The sequence below is a fragment of the Neoarius graeffei genome, chromosome 17 (genome assembly GCF_027579695.1).
Source record: "Neoarius graeffei isolate fNeoGra1 chromosome 17, fNeoGra1.pri, whole genome shotgun sequence".
NCBI lineage: Eukaryota > Metazoa > Chordata > Actinopteri > Siluriformes > Ariidae > Neoarius > Neoarius graeffei.
Window position 1 is genome coordinate 26,997,525 of NC_083585.1, and position 21,091 is coordinate 27,018,615.

The window sequence follows — 21,091 nt, forward strand, 5'->3', positions numbered from 1 at the left end:
GTGCTCTAGTGTGGCTGCCCACTGCTCTGGGTGCATGTGTTCACTACTTCAGATGGGTTAAATGCAGAGGATGAATTTCACTGTGCTTGAAGTGTGCATGTGACAAATAAAGGTTTCTTCTTCTAATATGTCCTTTTAGAACAATGTTCTGTGGACAGATAAAATGACAATAGATCACATGACGTTGTCACATGTTCTCTTGATCATACTTAACTGTTTTGGTTTCTCCTTGATTAGTGTCACTGTTTAAGTTCTTAAGTTTCTTGTCTAGTTATTAAGCCTCTGTTTTATGTACCGGTTAGTGGTTAGCACTGTCGCCTTACAGCAAGAAGGTCTTCGGTTTGAGCCCAGCAGCTGACAAGTGCCTTTCTGTGTGGAGTTTGCATGTTCTCCCCGTGTCCGCGTGGGTTTCCTCCGGGTGCTCCGGTTTCCCCCACAGTCCAAAGACATGCAGGTTAGGTTAACTGGTGACTCTAAATTGACTGGAGGTGTGAATGTGAGCATGAATAGTTGTTTGTCTCTATGTGTCAGCCCTGCGATGACCAGGGTGTACCCCGCCTCTCACCCATAGTCAGCTGGGATAGGCTCCAGCTTGCCCGCGACCCTGCACAGGATAAGCAGCAGATAATGGATGGGTGGATGGATGAATGTTTTATGTAGCCTTGTGTGTTTCATGCCACAGTTCTCTATCTTGTGTTTCTCTCAACTTAGGAATCTTGCTTGAACTTTTTTTTTTTTGACATGATTTAAAAAACCCTGCATTTGCATTTGTTTTCATCACTAACAGATGGTATCATAAAATCAGGAGACACGCCTTAATTCAGGAGGTGAATTAAGATGTTCTGTATTTCTATATTAAAATATTCTGTAGCAATGGCTTTGTAATATTGACACTGAAAAAAAAATTACCCAAACCAAACATTTTTACAATTTTAAGAGAGTAATGTAATTTGTAAACGACTGATTTTTGTTTTATACAATAGACAAAATTTTTCTGCTTGCACCTGGAGGCGTACTGCATGTTCCTGTTTCCGCTTCATGTCATTAATGTACCAGGCCACAGCTGTCATGGTGATGATAGCATCTTCGACCACCTCGTATCCTGAATCATTCTTGTCAAAGTGCTTGGACAGTTCCTGGCAGAAGGGGGAGCCATTGATTACACTCTTGAAACTGCTGAATGCAGATGTGAGAGCTACAACACACCATTCTGGTTCCTGCTTCTCTTATGTTAACTCTTATGTTGCTTTATAACTCTTTCAGATAACATTTGATAAAGATTCTTTGACAGAAACTACCTTAAACAGACAATGAAGTAAGATTTACAAAATTTGTGCAAATCTTAGAAATTAACGTCTAAGCTATAAAGAGCACAGCCATTGTGTCCATACACTGACCTGCAGCAAGAGGTGATACTTCAAGATCCTCTGCACAGGTTTTAGCAGGTAGGCCTCGAGGGGCAGTGAGTGGCAGAGAGTGGCCTGCCTCTCCTGGAAGAAGCGCACCAGGCTTTCATTCTTCATGCATTCCCTGAGGACGGCCACTGAGCTGGTGTTCAGGAAGAAGGTAGGTAGACAGTCATGGTGAGGGTGGTCCACTGGGAGACATAAGTTAAGCAGTACTGCCTGTCAGGTATTTCATGTCACTATGCTAATGGATTCAGCTGATGGCTCTGTAAAACTTCCTTATGGCAAACCTAAACCATTTATGAAAACAGCCAGGGTCTCAAAATGCAGCTGCTAAGGTGTCTGCAAACCGCATCAGGCAAAAAATACTGCTGGTCCTAGAGGCATAGTGGGGTCATATGGTTCAGGTTCACACTCACATACTAACACACAGAAAACAGTGCAGTGGAGCCAGTGTTATTTGGTTGTGTGTCTGTACGAGTGAGTAAATATGACTGTGGTCATGAATCAGCTTGAGCGGAACATCTGCTGCTGAGGCATTTGAGTGGCTCATGGGAACGAAGTAGAAGAAATGGAAACACAACATTCATGCAATCTATTCATATGAAAACTATCATGAGCAGAGAAGCAGTGATGGGTAGTTGTGATATTAAATGGGAAGGCTAAAATTTAATAGTCATTACAGGAAATCGCGTGCGCTGATTGGTCGAGAAATTCAAACTATTTTTCGATAATCACCTCGAGCGGTTCGGCAAAATGGCGGCCAATCGCTTTGTCACCGTAAGTGAGGAAGAATTACAAATGATGAAAGAAAATGCTGTTCCTAAAAGCACTAAAGATGCTACGAAGTTTGGTTTAAAACTATTCAAAGGTAACGTGGAATTGTGATTTATTTTATCGATTTCAAAACAAAGTATTTTATGTGACTCGGCGTAGATAAGTGACAAGTCTGCACTGCTCTTTTATTACATTTGCATACCGCTTTTGAAGATTGAAATAAATTGTTTTTTATCACAATTTTTTAAAATAATCATTTGTGTATTTATACTAAAACAATTATACTCCTCAGGCTCAGTGAATATTGGTATATAATAACCTCAGCTTCATCTCGGTTATTATTCACGGATATTCACTTTGCCTTCAGCCAATAATTGTTAGCTTTATAATGAGTTGAGCAATGCTGTACATCACAAAGTCAAATCAATGATCATCTTTTTTTGGCTGCTCCTGATTAGGGGCCGCCACAGCGGATCTTTCGTCTCCATTGCTCCCTGTCTTCCGCATCCTTCTCTACCACACCTGCCACTTTCATGTCCTCTCTCACCGCATTCATGTATCCCCTCTTTGGCCTTACTCGTTTTCGTGTGCCTGGCAGCTCCATCCTCAACATTCTCCTTCCAACATGCTCTGCATCTCTTCTCAGGATGTGCCCGTACCATCTCAGTCTCATCTCTCTTAGCTTCATTCCCAAGCTCTCCACATGTGCTGTCCCTCTGACGTGCTCGTTTCTTATCCTGTCCAACCTCGTCACTCCCATCACAAACCTCAACATCCTCAACTCTGCCACCTCCAACTTTGCCTCCTGTCTCTTCGTTAAGGGTACGGTCTCCAATCCATACATCGCAGCTGGCCTCACTACTGTCTTATACATCTTACCTTTCACTTTTGCTGGAACTTTCCTATCACAAACGACTCCCGAAATCCTTCTCCAACTGCTCCACCCTGCCTGCACTCTCTTTCTCACCTCACTGTCGCAGCCCCCATTTTCCTGCACAGTTGACCCCAGGTACTTGAATTCACCAACTTTCTTTACATCTACTCCTTGCATCTTCACTACACTCTCATCCCCATTCTCACTGATGCACACGTATTCTGTTTTGCTACGGCTCACCTTCATTCCTCTTCGTTCCAAATCAATGATATGAAAAGAATATGTGGCAAACCATTAAACAGATTAAAGGGAGATAAGCAGCTGCATTTGGGATTTATTTTTAAAGTGTTTTAAGTCCATAATGATCCACTGGCTTCAAGCTATACTTTAACTGGAGATTGTGTGCTTAGTCTATTTACTTTTAGCTTCTCTTCCAAAGAATTTTGGCACTAGCCTGTTTATGCCAGCCAACCCTGGTTCACAAAAATAAACCTAAACAAATTCTACAATGAATTGTCTAATGGTTGAAGCCAATCTCTTAATCCAGGACCTAAATATATAGTATATTGTTTTAATCCATGGATTATGGTATTTAGCTCCAAGAACCCATCATCAGGTCCAGACTTACATTCCTCCCACTCATACTACACATCTGCCCCATTAGATTCATATTACAGTAGTTACTAAATAATATACTATAAAATAAACAACTCAATTAAAAAGCCAGTAGTTTAATGGGTTCCATGAAAAGTACGGTTTTTAAATGAATCTGTGCTGTACATGGTGGTTTATTCCATAAGAGCTTAAATGTGAGATAATTACAAGCCATAACAACAGCTGTATAGTCGACATGTAGCGAGTTACTGTGTTCTGAAATGAGATATATGAGTGCAGGTCAGATACAAGACATAGCATTACATAACCAAAGAAACACAGAAAACATTCTGCAAATAAATCTACTTACTTGGGATAGTTCATGCAGTAAATGGTGTAAATGTCAAAGGCTTCACTCTAAACCAGAGGAAAAAATGATTGATTACACAAATAAGTACACAATTGTCAAACTATTTTAATATCAGTAATACAGATCATACAGCTAAAACTACTCATAATTCATACAAACATATTCAGCACTGGAGGTTTTCAGATGGGTGGATAATTGGCAGAGAAAATAAATATGGGAGTCATTACAGCAACTTATAAGGTTCAGCAATTAGCATAATGGTGGGGATCTTCAGCTGCAGCTCTTATGATCCATCTAGGACTCGAACCCGCAATCACCCAGCTGCTGGTTTGGAGCCATGCATGAAAATGTAAACCACTTCTACCCACATACACTACTATTTTCATCATCACATCATAATTACGTGATGTCCTTAATCTGCTTTGGATACTGTGTTTCACAACTGGCAACTGAAGGCCACATATGGGCTTCTGTACAAACATGTAAACATGTCTGGTTTGTGCTTTATTTGGATCCTGATGTCCACTTCAGAAATCTTTGTTTTGGAAAAATACTAGCGTCTGATATTTTTCACTGAGACCCTGAGAAAAGACCAAATTAGTCCAAATAAGGTCCTAAAAACAGCCACTGCTACTGGTACTTACTTGGTATGTACTTCAAAAAAAAAAACTATTTGATCTTAAAATGCTCCATTAATTAATTGATTCGTCTTCAGTAACCACTTTGTGCTGGTCAGAGTTTATCCTAGGAATATTGAATACGAGGTGGAAATAAACCCTCGTGGGTTACTATTCATACACACATTTACCGGTACACTTAGTGGAAATTTAGTGCAGCCAATCTACCAAGGGCATGTTTTGGGAGGCAGGAAGAAACAAGAGAACCTGAAGGAAACCCACACAGACACAGTGAGTAAAGGCAACATTCTGCATGGACTGTGCATGAACCCAAGCTCAGGTTTAAAACCAGGGCCCTGGAGATGTGAGGTGTGAGGCATCAGCTTAGCACCCTGGTTTGGATACTGTGTTTCACAACTGGGGACTGATGGAAACCTGGCTAGATATAGCCTTCAAGTATTTAAGCATATCAGATTTGTGCTTTAAACAGAGCCTGGTGCTTATCTCAGAAATCTTTGTTTTGGAAACATACTTTTTTCCCCCCACTGGTAATGACTTAATCCAATGTACTGTCCTAATAGTACACAACACTAATTGATCCAAAAAATGCTCCACTCACCAAGAAGAAAATGTGACCTTAAATCCTGGGAGAGACGTCAATACCTTCAGCAAATAGCAAATACTTATTTAACTTCTTTAGAAGTTTTGTTCTAAGACTTTTCCAAAAACAAAACAAAAAGAGCAGTGACATATTCAACCACTCACTAAACACAAAGACGGCATTGTCTGTGCTCCCATGCCACCCAGGTCTGGTCTTTAGCCTGTCACTGTAGTGTGGAGTGTGTCAGTGAAAGTGACTGTAAACCCCCTCAACTGACACACATGCACATGTTCAAAGGTCAGCACAGCTTGCTGATATGTTTGGGATTCATTCACAAAGCCCATCTGTCTTTCACACAAATACCTCACAGACAATATTCCACTGTTGTGCCTCTGCTGCACTGCCAGGCATATGGCACATTCACACAGCTGTTTTTTTTTTTTACAAGTTTAACAAAAGCTGCGTTTGAATGAGCAATTTCACCAACCCAAGGGAAACATAAAACATTTTAAGACAATTTAAATCATAGACTTCTTTTTTCCTTTGTTGTGGCAGTGGAATTTAAAAAAAAAAAAATTTCTTTGTTGATTGTCGGACAAGAGCATCACGTGACAGGTTACAGATTTACATGTAAATGATTTTATACTATTGGTATCATTTCAAAGTTCACGACCTCGCTGTTCTTTACTTACCCTCTCCACGAAGCATTCGGCTATCGCTGCTGCATGAGGGCTGCGTTCCAGATCTTCCAAAAGCTCACTGTTGATAGAGCAAATATTTTCATCACATCTTGATGTGATTCGCAAAGTGAGAACTCTGCTGCTGTTTAATTTCATATTCCCACAAATACAGTACAGTATATCTCAGAAGTACAAGTGATAAAAGTTTCAAATCTTTGTTATGTCACGCCACAGAACATGGAAGCCTTTTGGGTTTTTTTGGGTTTTTTTTTCCCGGGCTACAATTTAGGACTGGTTTTTGTTTGAGCAGTGTTATTTTCTTTCTATGGAGACATCTGGGACTAGTGTTTCAAAAGGACAATCCTGGCTACAGTAAACCCTGATCCCTGTCTCCATTTCCACATAGCGTTCATTTGTTTCTTTTCCATCAGTTCAACCCCACTATCATTTAAGAGCACACAGATGGAATACATCTTATTTTGGCTCAAGTACCAACCCCCATCCCATTTCCCCCCAGATCCCCACAGCAGATCTTACAGACACTGAACCCCCTTCTCTGGATTTCCCTGATACAAGACCCCTGGACCAGCATGCTAAATAATTCTGAATATGCCATGTGTGTGCTGCCAGCTCACATTTTTTCCTCAACTAAGATGTCTATAGCTTTAGCACAATGCATACATAGATAAATATGCTTCCTGAGAACGCAGTATGCATGATTGATATCTTTTAAATGGCAGTGAGCAAAAAGAAAGCAAAGGAGCACTCCTCATAGTGACTGAATGAATCAAAAACAGCAGGCGTGGATTATCTTGGACAGCAACGTTGGTGGGATAGAAGAGTAGTCGAGGTATTTATGGTTAGTGCTTTTTTTTTATTTATGAAACAATAACTATCATGAGTCAGACATAAAACAGAAAAACTGGGATTTTTCACTTGATCTCTAGGGGTTTTGGTGTGAGGTTGTACCCCTTCCCTTGAAGATCTAACAAGAGCTTGATGGGAATTTAGCTAACTCAACACATTGGACGCCATTCAATTCATCAGCAAACTTTGAACTATCATCACTAAAAAGGCCTCACGCTACTAGACTGGTCAGTCTGTGGGGAACCCTCCACGATGCTCCAAAGAAAACAACGCGGTGCTCTGTATGTTCTCTGATCACGCCTACATGTGGCCAAGGGGAAAAGTTCACGGGGAAAACCGCTGTGCTCCAGCTTTCAGCATCTTTCCCTCCTCCTCTGGAGACAGAGCACGTTTTGCAGCTGCCCTTTGTGGTGAGGGGCTTCAATTTGGTTATAACAAAAGTGGAGGGGAATTCGTGCTGGCTGTCTGCTGTAAAGCACATGAAGGAGCCGGCTTTTCCTAAGTGCCATTTATGGTTTGTGATGCCCAAGGCTTGGTTACAATACAGAGGCAGAACAAAACGATACTGTTGTTTATGCAGCTTGGCTGTGTGCATATTTTCCAGAACAAAGATCTCCTCATATACAAAAAGGCTAAATAAGAGGTATAGTATTGTGATCATAGGCTATGCATCTACTTACATTCAAACTCTGGTAGACAAGATGGATATAATAACAACCTGGCTCATCATCGGAGAATTTGGCACGAAAATCAGAGGAAAAGTATTGGCTGATTTGAGCCAAAGACTTAAGTTATGCTTGTTATATGCTTGCTATTACTTCTCCATGCTGTCAATCGCAAAACACTTGCATAGACTCTTAACACCATTAGGAAAAGTTGGCCAAGTCCTGATCAGATCTGTAAATGTGTCAGAGTTGTTTAAAAACGCATACAGTATAATGAATCATGGTTGCAGAAACCACATGTGTTCCAAATGTGCTGTTATAGAATCCTGATGTGGTGAAAGAGAAGAGACCTGGGGAACTGAACACTGGCAGTGTTGGAAAATAAAGATGCTGATAATCCCCGTTTCTACCTCCTATAGTTATAATCAGGATCAGGAAAGGGAGTTCCCTTCAAGGGACGTTAAATTCAAAAACTCCCTTCCTTGCCTTCATTCCTTCCATCTCCACCTTAACCTCTTCCTATATTGCTTTTTAGACTTACTTGGCTTCTTATTCTATCTCTTTACTCAGCCTACTGTCATCTGGCTTCTTTCATGTATTCTCAATGTATGCCTGCTAATGCAGTTAGTGTGGTATGTACAGGAAAAAAAGCCAACTTTATTTAAGCATTTGTCACCGTGCTCATATATTTTATAAAACTGTCAAATCTTAAGTTGCACTGCAGACATGATTCCATCCAGAGGCCCTCGCTACTGCTCCATTTCTTGGTTTGGAGTGCTAATTCCTCTTGAAGTGACACCTAGACTCCAGGCTTTGTTCAAGAGTGTCATACTTTTCATCACTAAATGTAGCCAAGAACAGCTTGCGTTCATAAGAAAGGGTGTTTGACTTACACTGTAAACAATGATTCACATTTAGCTGCCACTGTTTCACATAAAACTGTAACATTTTTAATCCGGTGAATATATTTTGCTCTTAAAAGCTCACTGCGTCCTGGTGTTGAAAAGTTGTCTTGTGCATACCCAAAGGTACATTGATCCAATCACACTGAAAGCTTGAAGATTCTGAAGCTTGAAGCCAGAGAAGTGTACGAAACTATCAGCCCCTACAGGAGCTGTGGGCAGTGGTTCTAAGGTTGAATGACGGCAAATCTACACTTCTTCATTTCATGCAAACATCATTTAAAACAAGTGTTGCCAGGCAAAACAAACCTCGCCCGTTAGCACTTACGATGAATATGAAGTAAGATATCGTGAAAAAAATAGATACCCTATGGGTCCATGTGGCTACTGCTTATAAATAAAATAGTTTTCTGATCCCATGTCCATACAGTAAATGTAGCATATATATTTACTCTAGGAGGCAGTAGCCACAAAAATGAAGAGTCATCCAAAAATGAACAATTTAAAAATCACAGACGTAAAATATACCAAGTGTCTATAATTTATATTATTCTACTCTTACCTCTTACAGTTTTCGAAACTGAAACCTCCGAACCGAGGCTGACATGCACACGCTGTCGCCATGACTCAGACTCTTATTTCCCGGAAATGGCCCGGCGCTAGAGCTCAGTGGAACGCACTTTCCCTCTGTAATAAGCATAAACATGTCTGAAAGCAATTTCTTTAGTCTAGTCCAGGGCTTTTCAAAGTGTGGGGTGCGCCTCCCCTAGGGGGCGCCAGAGTTCTTCGGGGGGGCGCAAAGTGAGGAAAAATAAACCAGAATAAGTTACTATTGCGGACATTTAGCGAACTTCAGCTAGCCTTTGCCAGAGACAAAATGGATCGATTTTTAGTACCTAAAGCTACAGTGAGTGAAGAGACAGAGTCTGGGCCAAGCAAAAAAAGAAGGAAGTATGACCACGATTATTTAAAGTTTGGATTTTCATGGACTGGATCTGAAGATGCTCCACTGCCACAGTGTGTTGTCTGCCAAGAGGTGCTAGCTAACGATGCTATGAGATGTTTAAAATGTGTAAAACAAGATGTTTTTTAAAAAAGCACAGATGTTTAAAATGTGTAAAAAAATGTTTTAAAAAAGCACAGATGTTTAAAATGTGTAAAAAAGAGGTTTTAAAAAGCACAGATGTTTAAAATGTGTAAAAAAGAGGTTTTAAAAAGCACAGATGTTTAAAATGTGTAAAAAAGATGTTTTACAAAGCACAGATGTTTAAAATGTGTAAAAAAAAGAGGTTTTAAAAAACCACAGATGTTTAAAATGTGTAAAAAAGATGTTTTACAAAGCACAGATGTTTAAAATGTGTAAAAAAGAGGTTTTTAAAAAAGCACAGATGTTTAAAATGTGTAAAAAAGGATGTTTTAAAAAAGCACAGATGTTTAAAATGTGTAAAAAAGATGTTTTACAAAGCACAGATGTTTAAAATATGTAAAAAAAGAGGTTTTTTAAAAAGCACAGATGTTTAAAATGTGTAAAAAAGAGGTTTTTTAAAAAGCACAGATGTTTAAAATGTGTAAAAAAGATGTTTTAAAAAGCACAGATGTTTAAAATGTGTAAAAAAAAGATGTTTTAAAAAAGCACATGTTTAAAATGTGTAAAAGAAAAAAAATATGTGTACAACAACCATTTTCTTAATATGCGAATGGAACATTAAGTATAGCAACAACAAAAATTGTAAGGGGGGGGCTGTTGTTTATTTGCTCTCTGGGGGGGCTGACTCTCCCACACTTTGAAAACCCCTGGTCTAGTCCATTTATTTCAAATGGTGAACCGAATTATATACACTCACCAGCCATTTTTATTAGAACACGTGTATGTGGATGTGCAGTGCGCGATTGTTACACTCTTACATTCTTACAGCACAATGACGTAATGGCTAGTGCTTCTATATGAGACAGTAGCTACAACAAAAACGATTTTGCCCTTTTTGGTGACCTTGACCGGATGACCCTCAAAATGTTGGAGGTTCTATTTGAGGCCAATGCCCATCTATCCCGAAAGTTTCATGAAGCTCGATCCAGCTGTTTTCCCGTAATATCGTTAACAAAAAAACAAAAAAACCCGATTGAGTTTCTCAAGTTTGGAAGACGTGCCACTGTGGGCATAATATCAAAGCCATGGAACTCAGATGAAGGAACACAAGAGACAGAGGTCAGACAGAGGTCTAGATTTCACTCAGTTGAGGAATCCATCTTGGTTGTTCCAATAAATGTGCCATTCTGACCCCCAGTGTGAGAAATGTGCTTTTGAAGGTAGACTATGTTCTACATGCCTGTGTTAGGCCTCTTGCCCTCATGGACCACTTATCTCTCTTGTAGTCTCACACTACAATATGCTGCATTTGTGAAGTTACTGATACGATTCATTAATTTACGAGTTAGAATGTAATCAGCCTACATTAAAAAAATCAAATCAAATCATTGGACTTAGGCTTATGCTAGGGTTGGTGTTAGGGTTCCCTTGCAAAACATAATTTTATTCAAGTGTGCTTCTAGTATACTTCTTTTGAACTAAAAACAAGAGAGTATGCTTTCAGTTTACTTTTTATTTACTTATCAGAGATATACTTAATACAGTTATACATAAGTATACTTGGCTTATACTGAAAAGTATATAGAAAAGTCTAAGTATATTAAGCTTATACTTACATTTTTGATCAAGATATACTTAACAAAAGTGTAATAAAGTATTAAAATATTTGTGCCTTATGTTTAAGTGTACTTGTGCTTATCCTGTTGATAATAGCCTATAAAATACTTCTTTTTCACACATATTGGCTTCTTTGTGATATATGGCAGCATGTTTTAAATCCCATCTTTTAAACCTACATGTACAATAGCAAAGAACTTGTAGTTCACACATTTCATAGTTCAGACATTTGCAATATTTCTTCCGCCTTTGCACGAGTTCTGTCACTGCTCTTTACTGGGTTAGACAGCACTGTTGACTCTTAGGTATGTCTGTGGTTCCATATAAGTTTTTTTTTTTTTTTAATTTCTCCTGAGTGGGAGAATTAAAATTTATTTATTTATTTATTTATTTATTTATTTATTTATTTTTCTGTAGAGCTTGGATGTCAATGTCAGTTGTCATTGCCATGTTTTTATACTTTGGCGCTTAATACAATGTTGCTTTAAACTTTGATTTTTAAAGAAAATGAATATGTTCTTAATCCTGAGTATCTGTTGTTATTTTGTGAATTCTTACCTTTATAACTTCATTGTAACTTAAGGTACAAAACACTTAAGTTGTCTACTGGTAGTGTGCATGAGGTAAGGGTTAGGGCTAGAAAACTAATAGTATACCTAAAAGGGTAACTGCAGTATACTTCAAAACTAAAACGTCGACTAGATGCAGTATATAACCAGTAACTAATAGTATATTTCCAATATGCTATAAAGTATACTTTTATAAACTAAGAAGTGGACTAGAAGTGTGTAACAAGTAAACCAATAGTATATTTCCAGTATACTACAAAGTATACTTTAGTAAACTAAAAAGTGAAGCATAAAACAAGTAAACTCGTAGTATATTTCCAGTATACTATGAAGTAAACTAAAGAGTGGACGACAAGTATAGAACTAGTAAACTATTAGTATTTAAGTTTACTTGTGGTATACTTGCAGTACAAAATAAAAAATACTAGTTGTATACTCAGAGTTTACTTCTCTTAGACTTAAAGTATACTTTTTATAAACTAAAAGTGGGCCAATTTAGTCCCAAGAAGTATTAGATTAGTTTACTTACAAGTATACTGTAAGTACATTGATATCAGTATACTTGGTACACAAAAGTATACTTAAGGAAATATACTTTAACTTTACTTAATAAAATGTACCTGAGGTATACTTCTTTTTGATAAGGGTTACTACATATAATATTCAAAAAAGTGTTCAAAATACATGCAGCATTTTAACATTGCATGGAGTTTGTGATAAGATCGTGCTTAACATCACATGTAAAAAAAAGCATACTGAAGAGCTTGGCTTCGGACAAATAACGCCACAGTCAACAATCCATGGGTGTAAAACCCATAAGAATATATCTGTGAAAAGAAACTTTCAGCACTTAGTTCACTGTGTGATTTATAAAACAGTTAGCGGTGCGCCGACAGTGTTGTCCTGATGAGTAATCCCCAAATATGTTTCAGAAACAAGAAATTTAATTGAGAAAAGTCTTTTCATCACTAGCGTTCCATTCTGTCTATTCTGAGCTCAGTACATGAATTCACAAGTTAGTAAATATAACTTGCACTTGCATTTCATTTCAAAACAGTGCTGTAATACAAGAGATATGATGAGTGTGGGAAGAGACAGCAGGCTGTCTGCTGGCCCAGCATGCACTGGGCCTTCACTCTCTGACAGGCCATGTGTAGAGTATTCACTACAGAGGCCTAGAGCGCTACCTCACAGCCTCGCTGCTTTGGCTCCAGGTAACATGACATCTGCATGCAGTGAGTGGTGCCAAGAAAAAGATACAACGGCATTGTGAGTGAAAACAGGGACCTCATTCCATACAAATGAGAAGATGAAATGAATAAGACAAAGAAGAGCAGGAGAAATAAAATATAAACTGTGGGAAAAAAAACAAGGCCAGCCTTCCACTCTAAACAATTATGGAGAAGAATGAGGAACAAATCTGTTCTGTAGTGGAACTGTGATTAACTCTCATTCCTTTAGACGCAAATCAAATTTCAGAAAGAGCTCGAAGAGGGAACAAAAAAAACCCTGGGTCTGACGCCCTGCATTTTATAGATATTACCATACGATATGCTGCAAATACACCCAGGACTTTTGTAAGATTTTCTGTTACCACATCGCAAAGCAAATTTCCCATGAGGGCTGCTGGAAAAACGTCATGCTAGATTTCATCATTTAATAATGTCAGAGGGGGTCCTGTAATGAGAAAAGCCTGCAGTGGAGATGAGAGAGTGAAATGTTAAAAAAAAAAAACACGGCCCTCAGTAGGGGAGGTCCTGGGGTGATGAAACGTAAGAAGCCAGAGGATGCTTCCTTGAAAGGCATTACAAATATCTTAAAAATTTCAAACAAACTGTAGCCGGATACATGTGACTGCTGGTGACTGGTGCAAGGAAACAGCTGATGAGCAGAGTTTCTACTGAAGGCTTCAACAACCACAAGTGAACTAAAAGCAAATAATAGTCATGGAGAAACTGTTTGACCAAATAATGATTACTGATCCACACAAACTCTTCTGTAACACCATAAGGATGACAGAGAGACATGAAAATACATGCAAAGAAAAATATAAATCAGCCAGCGTATGTGCTGTTCGTTCGTTTTCAATTTCAAAAAGGAAACAAGGAAACAGGGCGGCACGGTGGTGTAGTGGTTAGCGCTGTCGCCTCACAGCAAGAAGGTCCGGGTTCGAGCCCTGTGGCCGGCGAGGGCCTTTCTGTGTGGAGTTTGCATGTTCTCCCCGTGTCCGCGTGGGTTTCCTCCGGATGCTCCGGTTTCCCCCACAGTCCAAAGACATGCAGGTTAGGTTAACTGGTGACTCTAAATTGACCGTAGGTGTGAATGTGAGTGTGAATGGTTGTCTATGTGTCAGCCCTGTGATGACCTGGTGACTTGTCCAGGGTGTACCCCGCCTTTCGCCCATAGTCAGCTGGGATCGGCTCCAGCTTGCCTGCGACCCTGTAGAAGGATAAAACGGCTAGAGATAATGAGATGAGATGAGAACAAGGAAATCGGGCGGCACGGTGGTGTAGTGGTTAGTGCTGTCGCCTCACAGCAAGAAGGTCCGGGTTCGAGCCCCGTGGCCGGCGAGGGCCTTTCTGTGCGGAGTTTGCATGTTCTCCCGGTGTCCGCGTGGGTTTCCTCTGGGTGCTCCGGTTTCCTCCACAGTCCAAAGACATGCAGGTTAGGTTAACTGGTGACTCTAAATTGACCGTAGGTGTGAATGTGAGTGTGAATGGTTGTCTGTGTCTATGTGTCAGCCCTGTGATGACCTGGCGACTTGTCCAGGGTGTACCCCGCCTTTCGCCCGTAGTCAGCTGGGATAGGCTCCAGCTCGCCTGCGACCCTGTAGAACAGGATAAGGCGGCTACAGATAATGAGATGAGAAACAAGGAAAAAGCTTTTTTTTTTAATTACTTTAATTCATTGTTTCTACTTGTTTTACCATGCAAAGTCTAAAAATCAAATATTCATTGTTCCAAATATGGAAAAAAAAAAGTCCTCTACAGTGCATGACAGCATGAATAGAGTCGACCTGGAAGTACAAACAGATTGTTCTGTTCTCGGGACACTGTGTGAAATGTTTGTTTGTTTGTTTTTCTGTTTTCTCTCCGGAAAGTAGTTCTGTTTTCATAATGATGTGATTAAAATGGGATCAAAATATGCAGAAATTAATTTTTGGTCATTAAAATATGCCTAACTTGTAACACCTGAAAAAATCCTGCTGATTTTTTTTTTAGTTGAAATGTCATCCTCCCTTACCATCACTTTCTAACTGTTTGTAAAAAGCACAAAGTACTCGTAATCCGTATTAGTTATGCATTAGCAGTAATCTATCTTTCTTGCTGCTCGCTACCCAGTAATTGCCGATACACATCTGGGACATTCAAGGTTTAATTTTGGCCCAAGAATGAATCTGAAATGATGAAAAACAAGCAAAAATAGAAATATGAAAGCTTTTTTGTAATATTTATTGTTTACATAAATGTTCCCGGACGTGAATCTACTTCACCGCTCTCCGTATGAACCCAGGATGTGACGAACCATATGCTGCCTTTTGTGCTTGTATATATATATATATATATATATATATATATACACACACACAGTGGGGCAAAAAAGTATTTAGTCAGCCACGAATTGTGCAAGTTCTCCCACTTAAAAAGATGAGAGAGGCCTGTAATTTTCATCATAGGTACACTTCAACTATGAGAGACAGAATGGCGGAAAGAATCCAGGAAATCACACTGTAGGATTTTTAATGAATTAATTGGTAAATTCCTCGGTAAAATAAGTATTTGATCACCTACAAACAAGCAAGATTTCTGGCTCTCACAGACCTGTAACAACTTCTTTAAGAGGCTTCTCTGTCCGCCGCTCATTACCTGTATTAATGGCACCTGTTTGAACTCGTTATCAGTATAAAAGACACCTGTCCACAATCTGAAACAGTCACACTCCAAACTCCACTATGGCCAAGACCAAAGAGCTGTCAAAGGACACCAGAAACAAAATTGTAGACCTGCACCAGGCTGGGAAGACTGAATCTGCAATAGGTAAGCAGCTTGGTGTGAAGAAATCAACTGTGGGAGCAATTATTAGAAAATGGAAGACATACAAGACCACTGATAATCTCCCTCGATCTGGGGCTCCACGCAAGATCTCACTCCATGGGGTCAAAATGATCACAAGAACGGTGAGCAAAAATCCCAGAACCACACGGGGGGACCTAGTGAATGACCTGCAGAGGGCTGGGACCAAAGTAACAAAGGCTACCATCAGTAACACACTACGCCGCCAGGGACTCAAATCCTGCAGTGCCAGACGTGTCCCCCTGCTTAAGCCAGTACATGTCCAGGCCCGTCTGAAGTTTGCTAGAGAGCATTTGGATGATCCAGAAGAGGATTGGGAGAATGTCATATGGTCAGATGAAACCAAAATAGAACTTTTTGGTAAAAACTCAACTTGTTGTGTTTGGAGGAGAAAGAATGCTGAGTTACATCCAAAGAACACCATACCTACTGTGAAGCATGGGGGTGGAAACATCATGCTTTGGGTCTGTTTTTCTGCAAAGGGACCAGGACGACTGATCCATGTAAAGGAAAGAATGAATGGGGCCATGTATCATGAGATTTTGAGTGAAAACCTCCTTCCATCAGCAAGGGCATTGAAGATGAAATGTGGCTGGGTCTTTCAACATGACAATGATCCCAAACACACCACCCGGGCAACGAAGGAGTGGCTTCGTAAGAAGCATTTCAAGGTCCTGGAGTGGCCTAGCCAGTCTCCAGATCTCAACCCCATAGAAAATCTTTGGAGGGAGTTGAAAGCCCGTGTTGCCCAGCGACAGCCCCAAAACATCACTGCTCTAGAGGAGATCTGCATGGAGGAATGGGCTGAAATACCACCAGCAGTGTGTGAAAACCTTGTGAAGACTTACAGAAAACGTTTGACCTCTGTCATTGCCAACAAAGGGTATATAACAAAGTATTGAGATGAACTTTTGTTATTGACCAAATACTTATTTTCTACCATAATTTCCAAATAAATTCTTTAAAAATCAGACAATGTGATTTTCTGGATTTTTTTTTCTCATTCTGTCTCTCATAGTTGAAGTGTACCTATGATGAAAATTACAGGCCTCTCTCATCTTTTTAAGTGGGAGAACTTGCACAATTGGTGACTGACTGAATACTTTTTTGCCCCACTGTATATATATAAATAAAACAAAAAGTCATGATCAGGGCTTGTTAAGAGCAGTGCAAGATAGCAATCAAGACTGAGAGTGCGAGTCTTCTGGACAGACTCAAAAACAAAACAGCGTCCCTCTTGGCTGCAGCCTGGACATCTTTTTTTTTCCTTTTTTTCACCGTAATCGTCTACAGTCTCAGCCAACCTTTGTGTGAGTCACGTTAAACAGATAGAAGAACCACCCAAGTAGCAGCGTCTGACCAAAAGTACCTCTGACCCAGACATGACTGCAAAACACAGAGGGGCAGAGAGGGAAAGAAAAAAGTGGGGATAGAGAAAGTGAGTGAAAGCAGAGCAGAACAACCCTCACCTGTTGAACTCGTAGATGTCCTCTATGTTGCAGAACAGCGTGCTGACCTCCTCTGGTTTAAGAGGCAGGTCTCCACAGTCAATGATGCACCCCAGATAGTCCTGAGAGAGACAAAGCAGAAAGAAAGAATGTGCTGAAACTTTGAAGCATTAGTTCATCTGTATGAGTGTTTCCAGCACTCTGGCAATAGTTTATTATTTTTTTTAAATCTCATGAGCTGTATCTGACATTTTATTTGCCAATAATTACCTATAATTTGCTTCCATTTATCGTATTTCCATTATAAGCAATTATACGGAAATCAGTTGCACATGCGCATGGTGTGGTATCTACACAACTAATCCTTCCACAGCAGGAAGATCCTCTCACCTCTGAGCAATCTAACAACACTAATCACTGTTATAATTTGACTCCCATCAAGGCTTTTAAATGAGAGGAAAGGCAGAGATTAAGCCACTAACACCTACCATGCAAATGCATCAAGAAAATAAGGAATGCAATTAATGGATGGTAAAAGACCCTCCCTGTTACAAGGTTTATCTTTATTTTATCTTATCGTTCTCCACTCTTGTGCTATTTTCCCAGGAAATAAAAGCCATCATCTGAGCTCATGAGAAAATAAGACTTCTCAGTAATCACTGACACACACATGCAACTGAGCACATCAGGACAGCAGGAGTTTTCCAATCCTATTAGGCCTCACTATAAACGGAGCTGATCAGCTAACAGGCCCCAAATTAACCAAACATAGACAATTTTATGAAATCAAGAACTCCAAGCAGCAAATTGAGAGGACGAATTAAAGCAGGCATGCACAAGTATAATAAGTTCCTTTCGCCTTTCCAAACAATACCAGAGCACATAATGATATGAATGCAAATTTATTAATCAAGTTCTGAGATGCGAGCTAAATTAGCCTGTTAAGAATTATGGTGATTAGTGGAGGGTGGCACAGAGTTGCCACCTCACAGCTCAAGAGCCCCTGGATCGATCCTGAGTACAGCTTACTATCTATGGGGAATTTCACATGTTCTCCCCATGTCCGTGTGGTTCTCTGGTTTCTTCCCATCTCACCAAAACGTACAGTACCAGGCTAAACTTTGTACACCCCTACTCATTCATAGGTTTTTCTGTAGTTTGACTATTTTCTACATCGTAGAACAAAACTGAAGACATCAAAACTATGAAATAACAAATGGAACATATATGGAATTATGTGTTAACAAAAAAAGTTTCATATTTTAGATTCTTCAAAGTGCCCTGTGATGACCTGGTGACTTGTCCAGGGTGTACCCCGCCTTTCGCCCGTAGTCAGCTGGGATAGGCTCCAGCTTGCCTGCGACCCTGTAGAAGGATAAAGCGGCTAGAGATAATGAGATGAGATGAGATGAGATTCTTCAAAGTAGCCACCGTTTACCTTGATGGCGCTTTGCACACTACTGGCGTTATCTTAACCAGCTTCATGAGGTCGTCACCTGGAATGCTTTTCAATTAACAGCTGTGCCTCATCAAAAGTTAATTAGTGCAATTTTTTTGCCTCTTAATGTGTTTAAGATCAAATAGTAAATAATAAAAATACAGGAAATGGCCCTATTCCAGAGGTGGACAGTAACGAAGTACGTTTACTTGAGTACTGTACTTAAGTACACTTTTTGAGTATCTGTACTTTACTTGAGTATTACTTTTTTTTTGGAAACTTATGACTTTAACTTCACTACATTTGAAAGACAAATATCGTACTTTTCACTCCACTACATTTCTATCAAGGTCCTCGTTACTCGTTACCATGAAGCAGCTTTGAAAGTGGATGGTTTTTTTTCCTTTCCTTCTCTAAACCGTGATTGGGGTTTTTTTTCACAAATGATACTGAGACAGCCGATCAGTAATCACTAGAATCACGCCACGTCCATCGACTGTATAAAATCAAGTTCAATGATTTCTCAACTCGATCAGTTGATGGCAGAATGGAAGGAGGCGGTTCTTCTGGGGAATGCACACACCCATGGCTTTACCTAGAACCCATGTTTCAGTTTTCTGAAAGGATTAAAAATTCATTTTGTTTTAAATGTTTGCTCTGTTTGCCGAAAACGAACCACATCACGGCCTACAAAAACTCGCCGTCCAACCTGCAGAAACATATTGAGGGATGTAAACGTTTTATTCCAAGAGAAAGCCTGCAATGAAGTTGTCTGTGCTTTTAGAGCTAGCGATAACGTTGCAATAGCTATGCAGTCTGGTTAGTCAAATGACTTTCTATGGATTTGCCCGCCAAGTTGCCGTAGCCTTGTCCACGGCTAACGTTAACACATACCTAGTTAACATGGACACCGTTAGTTAGCATGTAAAAACAGAGTTATGCTAACATGAATAACGTTAACTTATTTGAAGTCCTTTCAGAAATGTTTTAGTATAATCTTGCCAAATAAACAGAATGTAGAAATCTTTCTTTTCTAGTAGCGTTAGCTACCCAATATGATTTTGAGTTTGAAAAGTGTTTACTAGCATGTCAGGTGGAGTTTCACTGACTAGCTAGCTTAACGTTAAACCACCATGATGGCACAGCATGCGCTTATTTTGTAAATCCAGTCGGTTGATTCAGAGGCGTTAGGTTTTGTAAGCGTTGTGGCAATAATACAACAATGTGTTGACAGAAAATGTACCTTTAATATTTAAGTATTTTTAAAAGCAAATACTTCAGTACTTTAACTTAAGTAAAAATTTGACTGTACAACTTTCACTTGTATCGGAGTAACATTTGACCAGCGGGATCTGTACTTTGACTTAAGTAATGAAGTTGGGTACTTTGTCCACCTCTGCCCTATTCCACAACTGTAGTAATCCGTATTATATCAAGAACCGTTCAACTAAGTAAAGAGAAACATCATCCATCATTCCTGACCTGAAGTGTCTTTTAATTAATAAGAATAAAGAAAAAAAACATTGAATTAGAAGGTGTGTCCAAACTTTTGACTAGTACTGTCGGTGTAAGCTAAATTGCCCCCAGGGAGGAATGTGTGTGTAAAGTGATCTGTGATACACTGGCGTCCATTCCGGGATGTATTCCCACCTCACACCCCTTTCTCCCAAGATAGGCTCCAGGTCCACCGTGACCCTCACCAGTATAAAGCAGTTACTTATAGTGAATAATGAGTAAGTCTTGGGTTTGCTAAGCAAAATATGAAGAATGGGGCTCAGGTCTTTTCCATTCAGTAGACTGTTGCGCTATGAGCTAATACTTGAAACTAATAGGGTCATGGAATTGATTTTAATCATACATCAGTGTTTCCTAATCCTGGTCGTGAATCCTCTCTGGATTATTTTAGTTTTCTTTGCTCGAACACGCAATTTTACCCTCATCAGGAAAGCTGATGAGTTGAGTCAGATGGTTTGGGAGCTGGGAACACACAAAAATGTGCAGTGCAAGGAGAACCGTTTAATTACAACGCTACTGTGATCCATTTGTTTTATCAACTTGATGTGGAAAACACATGCTGCAATCAAATCAGTGTCATTTATAAATACTAAATGTTCTACAATATCAGTTTCAGTCAAATTATATCTTGTAGGGTACTTTTTTTTTTGTCTGGTTCCAGGCTAACCTATGTTTATGCTGTGCTAGTCAGGCACGTCCATGAGGGCATTATTAGTGTTCACTGCTTTCCCTCATTAACTCTTTAACCGTCCAGGATTTTAGTGCAAACAAACATGCGACACATGAAAAAATTAGAGGTGCCATTAATTCCTGATGCAATCTGTCATGAGAAAAGTGACTATAGTTTATATCAAAAGGGGCCACCAGGCAAAACAAACACTAAAAATAGCACCAAAAATGCCCCAGACTGGACTGGTGCAATAAACAGCTCTAAACAAACAAACATTATAAGGGATATGAGACATTATGGTGGAGGAACGTGCTCTGGTCT

General features: G+C 39.6%; 1 protein-coding gene across 1 annotated transcript in view; it reads right to left on the reverse strand.

The window, feature by feature from the left end:
* The window catches only part of plekhg2 (pleckstrin homology domain containing, family G (with RhoGef domain) member 2), a 102,821-nt gene that overhangs the window by 59,029 nt on the left and 22,701 nt on the right, over window positions 1–21,091 (reverse strand). Inside the window, exons 4-8 of the mRNA XM_060943489.1 lie at window positions 17,169–17,269; window positions 5,932–5,998; window positions 4,022–4,068; window positions 1,398–1,548; window positions 1,005–1,136 (exon numbers count right to left, since the gene is read on the reverse strand). Coding sequence (XP_060799472.1) covers window positions 1,005–1,136; window positions 1,398–1,548; window positions 4,022–4,068; window positions 5,932–5,998; window positions 17,169–17,269 — 498 coding nt within the window. The remainder of the gene's footprint in view (window positions 1–1,004; window positions 1,137–1,397; window positions 1,549–4,021; window positions 4,069–5,931; window positions 5,999–17,168; window positions 17,270–21,091) is intronic.